The sequence below is a fragment of the Tupaia chinensis genome, unplaced genomic scaffold (genome assembly GCF_000334495.1).
Source record: "Tupaia chinensis unplaced genomic scaffold, TupChi_1.0 Scaffold147010_1, whole genome shotgun sequence".
NCBI classification, from domain to species: Eukaryota; Metazoa; Chordata; class Mammalia; order Scandentia; family Tupaiidae; genus Tupaia; species Tupaia belangeri.
In genome coordinates, this window is record NW_006206863.1 from 32,935 (window position 1) to 42,729 (window position 9,795).

At 45.5% G+C, this 9,795-nt stretch overlaps 1 protein-coding gene across 1 annotated transcript in view; it reads right to left on the reverse strand.

Annotated features, from left to right (window-relative positions):
- Nucleotides 1–485: 485 nt before the first annotated feature.
- Nucleotides 486–9,795, reverse strand: part of SLC25A53 (solute carrier family 25 member 53) — a 10,345-nt gene continuing 1,035 nt past the window's right edge. The window contains exon 2 of the mRNA XM_006169402.3: nt 486–2,949. Coding sequence (XP_006169464.1) covers nt 1,998–2,918 — 921 coding nt within the window. The 5' untranslated portion in view covers nt 2,919–2,949 and the 3' untranslated portion in view covers nt 486–1,997. The remainder of the gene's footprint in view (nt 2,950–9,795) is intronic.

The window sequence follows — 9,795 nt, forward strand, 5'->3', positions numbered from 1 at the left end:
ACAAGTGGAGGGTATTATCATGGTATCATCTGTAAAGGTAAAACTGCAACCCATCACCTTTAAAAAAAAAATTCTATAGAGTGTGTGCTCATGAGAGAGTAAGAAAGTACCTCTCAGGGGCCATGGCCATGCTGCAATCTCTTCTCCTCCATTCTCCTCTCAGGATTTTGGGCAAGCACGGATATACATCTGGTATGTTGGTTTTGCAAGCTGCCAGGTCCAGGACTCAAACCCTGTGACTGGCCATGTGGGATCCAGCCTCTTTAACTACCACACCATTGGGCTAGCCCAACATATGTCATCTTCCCCTTCAAATCTGATTTGAAACAAATGGGACAGTGTGCCGTGTGGTTCTGTTTGTGAATTTTCAGCTCCTGTGGTGGTGCTAGCAGCAAGCATGCCATCAGTAACACAGACTCACCAAATGTTCAATTGAAAGTAATTTTATTATTATTATTATTAAGTATTATTAATTATCATCAGCATCATTAACATTAGCATGAAATGAAATCCACTATTTAAAAAAACACACACACACACCCCAAAGGCATGTGTCTTGCCAACAGTGGGTCAATAACATTATCTTCACGTACAAGGGACAGCACCCTGAGGATACAGACCATATCACAGCTTGATAATCAATTCAGTAATTTAGCCAACATTATTCGAGCACCTAGGCACAATGGAGGATTTAAAAATGTGTGTAAGAATCCCTGCTTTCAAGAAATTTTACAGTCCAGTAGGAGGTATTGAAGAACATTAGGAACACAGGCCATATGAGATCAGTGATGTCATGGAATTAGGGCTGTGTCTGAGTACCACTGAAAGGGGCATCGCATGAGACTAATGCCACATTCATTGGGGGGAATTAGAAGAGGCTCTATAGAAAAGGTGGCATCTTAGCTGTGGTTTGAGAAATTGAAAGGATTTTTGCAGGTTGGCACGTGAAGGAGGGGCACCGCAGGTGGGGAGAATAGTGTGGGCCAAAGCATGGCAACGGGAAAGTTCATGGCATGGCCAAGGAGAGAAAAATGGTTCCTGTTGGTGGTGCATGGGTCTGTATAAGTGGGAGTGATGTGATAATATGTTGAAAGTTCTATGGGGACCATATTATGAATGGTTCTGGATATCAAGCTAAGATTTCTGATCTTCATGTCACAATCACTGCATTTATTCACAACAACAAACTATGCAATTATTTGTGAGGTGATACATTCCATTCACTTCTAGATTTCTTAGGGATATTCAAGTGGTTTCTAGGCAAACTTATCACCTAGTTATTAAAAATGTCCACGCAGATGACACCAAGCAACTTACAGTAAAATGTTCTATTTTGCATATAATTATGTTTTCCCTCAAAGTCCTTATTCTTTCCATGCAGTGATCACACCTCTTCTCATTTCCAACTCCATCCCACAATTCTTGTGGCACCTGATATGAGACAAGCTTAATTAAGGACTTCAAGAAACAGCTGCTACCCTGAAACTAGGACCCACAGCCTTGAGAAGTGAGAGTGATGGTTGTAGAGGCAGTGAACAACATCATGAAAATGTAACCATCTGAGAAGATTTTTGGAACCCCTATCCTAAGAGTCAAGCATAGTTCTTGGAAATTGGAATTCCACTCAATTTGGCCTGGAGGACCCCCAGAACTCACAGTGCCAGAATGAGGTAATCTTTTTAAGTTTCCTCATATTGCCAAGGAATTCCTTAAAGGAATGACATTTAAACTGGGTTACAATTATTTAAAGCCCTCCTTGCTCTGAGGCTACTGAAGCTGTAGACAGAAGGGGATGACTTTCTCTCTGACAAGGAATCCTGTTGGGCTTTGCCTGTACCCAACAGGCTGGTAATTGGGAATTTCTCCCATGCAATGACAGTTTTAAGATGCTAAAGAATGACTGTATTAAGTAACCAAGCCAAAGACTAAGCTATATAGAACCAATAAAGGAAAGTTTAGAATGACAAAGATGCCATGGCCACCCTTCCTGCAGCTAGTCAGTCTTTTGGCTCTTTTCCGGAATGAGACTTCCTCTGCAGGAAGTCATGGATAGCTGTAGTGAGGCCCCACGTCACACTGGACCTTAGGATGACCAGTGAGCCTCCACGGTAGATCAAGAGCACCTTTCGGCCCCGAGTGTACCACATGTCCTGGGCAGAGGCCCACAGGCTTGGCATGCTCTGCCAGCCAATATGAGACTGCATGTTGGCCACCAGCACAATCAGAGGATAGAGCACTAGACAGGTGATTGTTCCATTGACACTACCGGACACCAAGGCAGGAACCCAATGGGGCAAGCCTTGCTGTGCCAAGCCATCCTGGATAGGATCCTTGAAAGAGAAATATAGAGCACTTCCCAGGCTGTTCCTGACGAGGACGGGCCAGAAACCACGATAGTAGCCCAGGGACAGCCGCCCCCAAAGCCCATAAGAGTTGAATTCCTTGAGAATGCTGAAGGTGCTGGGGAAACGAGCTTGCTTGCGACCATCCTGGAGCACATTCTGCACCCTTTCAAAGGGGCTGAGTGCCACAGCCTCCACGACACCTGACATGAGCCCTGCAGCCCAGCGGTGTCCCAGGGAGTGTGGCCCAACAGGTGAGAGAGAGTACAGCAGGCTATCGTAAGTCCCAAACAGCAGAGTCCCCTGCAACGTCTTGGAGAGAAGAGGGGGGTAGATTCCTCGGTAGAAGTATTGAGGACCTTCATGCCAAAGCTGTCTCACAGCCTCTGACACCGCCATGGCATGGATCTGTTGCCGGAACACAACTTTATAGATAGGAAAGGTCAGAAAAGTTGACATAAAGTTGGAAATGGCCCCGAGGGCGTAAGCCTGGGAGTGCCAGCTTTTCTTTCCTGGAACATCTGCCCGTGTCCTGTGCTGAAGCTCCTTCCCAGGAGAGTGATTCTGCTCCCCCATGCTGACGAAAACTGAGTGCAGATGGAAGAAACTGGCAAGAGTGGGGAAAAAAGAAGTTAGACCAACCATTTAAATCTGTTGGTGAGCATATTCATTACTTCGTTAGAAACGGAACCCCATGAAATTCAGGCCTTTGGATCCGTTTCTGAGAAAGAGGCATTAAGAATTAAGACATTAAGAATTTCTCAACTAAATTTCTCAATGAAATCGAAACAAAGGCAGTTTGTGTTTCTGGACAGTCACTTCAACAGTATTGAGTTGACACAACAAATATTCCAATAGTCAATGAATTACTATCACAGAACATGAAATTGGGGAGGGAGGCCTCCAAAACTTATTTCATTCAACTGTAACCACATAACACTTTGCATTTTATAAACCACTAGAATAATAAGTGGCTCTTCTCTCCCCTCCAGCCCTTCAAAAATGGCACTATCTTATAGCAGCAAGAAGGTATTCAATAGTTGTAGGGCAATATTTCCTCTAAAAGTAGGCAGTAAATTAGGGGAGGGGAGACTACCCCTGCCTTTCTTTCTGAAGATTCTTACCCAAGTTGTAGCTGTTTCATGGCAACACCCTATCCCTCCCCCAATTAAGGAAAGGAAAGAGCAGCTGCTCTCGGAAGTTCAGTGCCAAAAGGCTCAGCACCTGGCAATTTCCATGCCTAACCTTGTAGATCTGCAGCTATCTAAGAGATCAGGACTTCTCGGCCTCTGCACTACATCTTGGGTGGGATAATTCATGCTGGTGCCTGACCCATGCATCACAGGATGTGTAGCAGCATTCCCAGCTGCTTCTACTCAGTGTGCCAGTAGCACACCAGTTGTGCCCTACCCAGTGTGAGGACCAAATTGATCTCCAGACATTGTCCTACGTTCCCTAGGAAACAAAATTGCCTGCAGTTCAGAACCACCACCCAAGAGGGAACTGGCAGCGCAAGGACTTCTGATGACTGCTCCCGGGCCCATGAAGGCCCAGGAGCAGGTAAGCAGTATGAAAAGCAACTTGGGAGCCAGGACACAGGAAGGAACTCTGGCATCAAAAAGAAAAGAATGCTCAGCACAGACCTGAGAGAGTTTGTCAATCAGGAAACAGGCTCCACCAGGCTGAGAAGATAGGGAGTGCAGCAGTGGGAGCTGGCATGGGAGAAAGGAGGCTAATACCCAGGTACAAGGAGGCTCCAGTCAGGTCCCCACAGCCACAAGGGTTCCCAACACTCTTCAGATCTTCTATCAAAGGTCTTTCCCAAGTCTTCCCCACCCCTAAATAAGGGCAGGTGGTGAGGTAAATGCTTGTCCCCTCTTCTACCATCAAGAGTCTACTTCCTCCCCACGTTTTATGCGTTGTGTTCAATGACTCCATGAAACAGGCTGAGTTAGCAGGAAAAATATGGGGCTTCAATCTGGCAGATCAGCATTCTAAATACCAGTTCAGTTATCAACTTTCGGTGTGACCCTTAGCCATCAACTGACACCTTGGAGCCCCATCTGTCTGAGTTAGAAAATGAACACAGGGCAAAATTCTCTGGAAGCATTCCTGTGTTGTGTGATGCCATAACGGTCTGATATGGGGGAATTCAGGTCAAGAGTTAGTAGAATAATTGTTCTTTTCCATCCCCCATTCCTCTGCCATTTTTTTCACATCATTTTGAGGGATTAAATAAAAGTGAGCAATAACTGGGAAATGTCTTCCTTTAAAGATCTAATCTGGGACCAACAGGTGGCATGGTGGTTAAGGTGCTGGACTCTCACATGGTCAACCGTGGTTCAGTCTTGGACTCCGTGCCTTGTAACTCATGTGGGGCATGTGGGTGCATGCCCTAAACCCTGGGAAGAGAATGGAGGAAAAGGGATTGCAGCTTGGCCATCCCCTTCGTGGGGGTGGTTTTTCACTTTCTCTCTGTGCATCTCCAGTGAGTGTACATGCCCTATAGCAAAATCTCTCTTTAAAAAAATCTAATTCATCCTTTTATAAATCTCATTTTTTATTTTATGATGGAGAACCACTTTTCTCCTATCTCTTCTTCTGTGAAGATGTCAGGCTTTGGGGGCAGATGGTCCTGAGACTGAATTCTGCCTCTGCTGCTTACTTAGTCATGTGACCTTGGGCAAGACACTTAACTCCATTCAGTCTTATTATTTGCAGCTACAAAATGGGGACAATAAGACCTTCCTCAAAAGGATGTTGCAAAGATTAATGGCATAAAATGAGATAAAATGGCTGAGAATCCATGGTAGTCTTGATAAAATGTATCCAGGAAAAAAATATACTTCCTGGTCCCACCAGTTGTCTCAGCAGAGCACACACTTCCCTAGGACACTCTCAGGCCAGCCAGAACCAGATGAAATGGCATGCTGGAACATATCCTCTGTTCCCATTGGAGGCAGGGAAGAGCTTTCTTCCATGAATATAAAGGTGCAACACAATCTGGGAGAGGCGCCCTCTTAACATGAATTCTAAAGTAGAGACCATAAAATGGGCTGGACTTGGCCTTGAGCAGTTATCACCTGTACTCTATGATCTTCCTCCTATGTTTACAGCCTAGTACAATGAGCCCAAGGGATTCCAGACTTCCCTGGCTAGCATAGTCCAGGTGGGTGGGTCTGTGTGATCACCCTAGGATCCAGCCCATTTGTCCATTCATTCAGGGCCTCCCTCAGTCGGTCCTCTGCTCAACTCACAAACATGTATTGATCATCTACTAAATCATTGTGGATAGATCACCATGGAGCTAGAGATGAATACAACTTGGTGTCTCTCTTCAAGGGCTTGGGAATTTAGTGGGGAAGACAGCTCAACAATGAGCTTTAGGGACCAGCAGTTAGTGTAATGGCTATATCGCTGAACTCCCACATAGTCGACCCCGATTCATGTCCCGGACCCAGTGACTTAAAACTCATACCGGGTGCGTGTGCGTGCGTGCCCATGATCCTGAGAGGAGAATGGAGGAGAAGGGATTGCGGCGTGGTCATCACCCCTGGGGGGTGATTTCTCGCTTTCTGTCTCTCTGTCTGTCTGGCGAGTGCACACACCCTATGGCAAAAAAAAACCCAAAAAACCTCCCCCCCCCAAAAAAAAAGTGAGCTTTATAAACTGTATTGAAAGACAAAAGGTCCACCAATACAGGTCAAAGTGGAAAGATGAGAGTGGTCTATTCCACCTGGGACAGGGAGCACCTAAAATATTTCTCCAAGAAGGGGCATCTGACTCCACTCTGAATAAGAAGGGTCTTGGATGGAGGAGTGAGGGCTGGCATTCAAGGCTTAGAAAGAGACCTAAGGAGGGCCAGCAGGAGGCACTGGACTCTCAAATGGCAGACCATGGTTCAAGTCCTGGACCTGATGGCTCAAAAGTCATGCTGGGCACATGCGAATGTGTGCTCAAAATCTTGAGAGGAGAATGGAGAAGGGACTGCACTGTGGCCACACACACACACACACACACACACACACACACACACACACCCCAAAGGGTGATTTCTCATTTTCCCTCTCTATGTCTCGTTCTTTCCAGCGAGCCCATGCCCCCTATGGGGAAAAAAAGAGGCCTAAGGCTCAGAAGCTTAAAAGTGGGAGTGCTGGGGCCAGCAGGTGGCGTGGAATTTAAAGTCCTGGGTCAAACATGGCCAGCTATGCAGTTTGAGTCCCAGACCCAGTGGCTTGAAAATCATACCAGGTGTGTGTGCATGTGAACCCAAAATTCCAGGAGGAGACTAAAGAAGAAGTGTGGCCATTCCCCACTGGGATGCTTTTTCACCCTCACTCCTCTGGTGAGAGCACATGTCCTGTAGGAAAAATTAAAAAAAAAAAAAAAGTGGAAGTCCTGCTATAGGCCTTGAGAAGGAGACAGAACTGTGACTGACAGGGAGGAGCCCCTTAGAAAAAGCACCATCTTGGAGGACCAGCAGTTAGCATAATGGCTATGTCGCTGGACTCCCACATAGTCGCCCGGTTTTGAGTCCCGGACCCAGTGGCTGAAACTCACGACGGGCGCGTGTGCGTGCGTGCCCAAGATCCCAGGAGGAGAATGGAGGAGAAGGGATTGCAGTGTGGCCATCCCCCCTGGGGGGTGATTTTTTGCTTTCTATCCCTCTGTCTCTGTCTGTCTGGCGAGCACACGTGCCCTATAGTAAAAATCTCTCCAAAAAAAATAAAAAAAGAAAAATCACCATCTTCATTTCCCCACAGTTGTGTGCTGTAGGGTATAGACATGGGAGTCAGACAGCCCTGGGTTTGAATTTTGCTCTGCCACTTTCTAACTTTATGACCTTGGCCAAGTCTCTTCGCCTCTCTGAGCTTCAGTACCCCTATCTGAAAAATGACTGGTATGAATGAAGCTTAGCACAGTACTCAGTACACAAGCTACTTCATTAGTTATGTTAGTTTCACTTTTTTAAAATGAGATAATAGGAATAAATGTCTGAATTGTTTTAAAGAATGAAATTGATCTAATATACCGGGGCATCTGCAGAACGCATTTTAAATTGCTTCTTTGGAAGACAGCTAAAAAGGGTTTTCATGGGCTTTGGAGTTTGACAGTTCTGGGCTGGAGTCCCAGTGCGTCCACTTAGAAGGTGTATAGCTTTACACATGTTACTTAACCTCCCTGACACTCAGTCTCCCTACCTGCAAAATAGGATAATGATGCCTGTAGCCACAGGGTTGCTGAGAACCTTAAATGAGACAACAGATGGGAAGTTCCTGGCACAGGGGAGGCAGGCAGCCAACGGTAGCTATTATTGTTTCAACTGAAAGCTGTATCTCCTAACCTTCAAGCTTTTAAGGCTTGTTTGTTGAAGTTGGAAAACGTGGTCTCATTAGAACCATCAACTGGAACACATTCCCACACAGGAGGCCAGAGATTAGGAATATCTTGTAGCCAGTTGGAGCCAGCTTGCAAATGCTCCTCTTGGCCCTGCATAAAGAGATCCTTGCTTTGTTCTAATGGTCCAACCCTAGCACCTTAACTCAATCCATTTCCTTTCATTATTTCAGACTCAGATATCTAGTTTGGTGATGAAGTCTATTTTTCATTTTCATTTTCATAGATAGATTTTTGCCCGTAGGGTGTGTGCACTCACCAGAGAGACAGAGAGAGACAGAAAACAAGAAATCACTCCCCGGTGGGATGGCCATGCCACAACCCCTTCTTCTCCATTCTCCTCTCAGGATTTTGGGCATGCACACACACATGCCCAGCATGAGTTTTAAGCCACCAGGTCTAGGATTCAAACTGCAGTCGACTACGTGAGAGTCCAGCGATGTAAGCACTACGCTATCTGCTGGTCCAGATGAAGACAATTTAAACACAGAACAAGTCTGCTGAGACTCAGGGTGAGAGGTCATAGTACTGGGCGGCAGAAAGTAAGGGTCTGAAGGAAACCCAAGAGCTGCTGCTGGCACCACCTCTGACTGTGCTGACTGTGCCGCGTGAGGTGAGCAGCCCACCTCCTCTGTTGCCTAACACTCTCCACCCTCTACTCCACTGTGCCATCTGCACTGTTCCAGTCCTGAGGTTTGGAAGGTGCGCTTCAACTCCAAATTTGGACTGTGTACCAAGAGACTTGGGTATGTGGAGTTGTAAGTCAGAGCAGAAATGAGCAGGCGAACTATCTTGACAGGCCGAGGACGAACCCAATAGCAGCTAAGAGGTTATGACTGTTCGCTTGCTTCTAAGCATCAGGAATCAAGAACAAGCCCTGCAGGAGCCTCCTAGCCAAACTCTCCATAAGGGAAGTGATACCTGCTCTCTCAGAACTAGAAGTCAAGGAAAATGGAGCAGGTTTTCCAGCCACTGGCTTCACTGCCCATTCACTCCGGACAGCCCTGCATGCCGTTTCCATGGAGTTGCTCCTTCTCTGGGGCCGGTGATGCCAAATCCAGCAAAGAAGAAGTACCCTGAAGAGCTCACAGAAGGGCAACCTAGCAACCTATCCTTGAGCCAGGAAATGAAAGAGCTATATCAGCAGCAGAGAGCTGTGGTTGGGTTAAATTATGTTTCATTTCTCACACTTTTTCAAGCATGAGTTGATGGAGGAAGATGTTGTGAAAAAAAAAAAAGAGAGAGAAAAGGTTGTAGGAGAGTGATTTGTAACCATTTGAGAGCCACAGTTTCATTTGAAAAATCTGTAAAACTGTAAATTCAGAAAAATGTAGAGTCCATGTTTTTTTGCATAGTTTCAATAAGGACCCCTGGTAGGAACCTCTCTGCCCTAAAGTTACAGGAGGGGATTTCAGAAGTTCATGAAAAAAAAATAGAAATAAAGTATGAGTTCATTTTGGTGCAAAACATTTCTGAAATCTATGCATGTATTTTTTTCAGAATATGCACTGTCCTTTAATTTTTTTGAAGACCACACGTATTTTATATCAGGTATGCTGTGGACAGATATGCCAGTGGCAGGCCCACTTACTCATAACCTTTACCATAACTTGGCGTTTAGAACAATGGTTTACAAACCTCTCTACACCTCAGAATCAACTACAATGGCTAAAACAGTATAAATGGTTTAGTTAAGGAAACAAATCACAATCCTTACAGCTAGCCCTACTAAATAAAAATCCCCCAGAGGTGAGATTCAGGAGTCTGCACTAACAATGAATTCTCCAAAATGATTCTGAGGCTGCCAGCTTTGTACCTACACTTTGGTTAAAACCATGGATTCTGATTTCAGAGATTTGGTCCAACTTCTGGCCTCATCTTATAATTTTAGGTAATACATTTCACTTCTCTGAGTCTTGAATTCTTTAGGGTCATAAGAAGTTATAGGAATAATTATTTGGGGCCAGCAGATGGCATAGCTGTTATGTCACTGGACTCCCACATGGCTGACTGTAGATAGAGTCCCAGACTCAGTGGCTTTTAAAACATTCCCAGC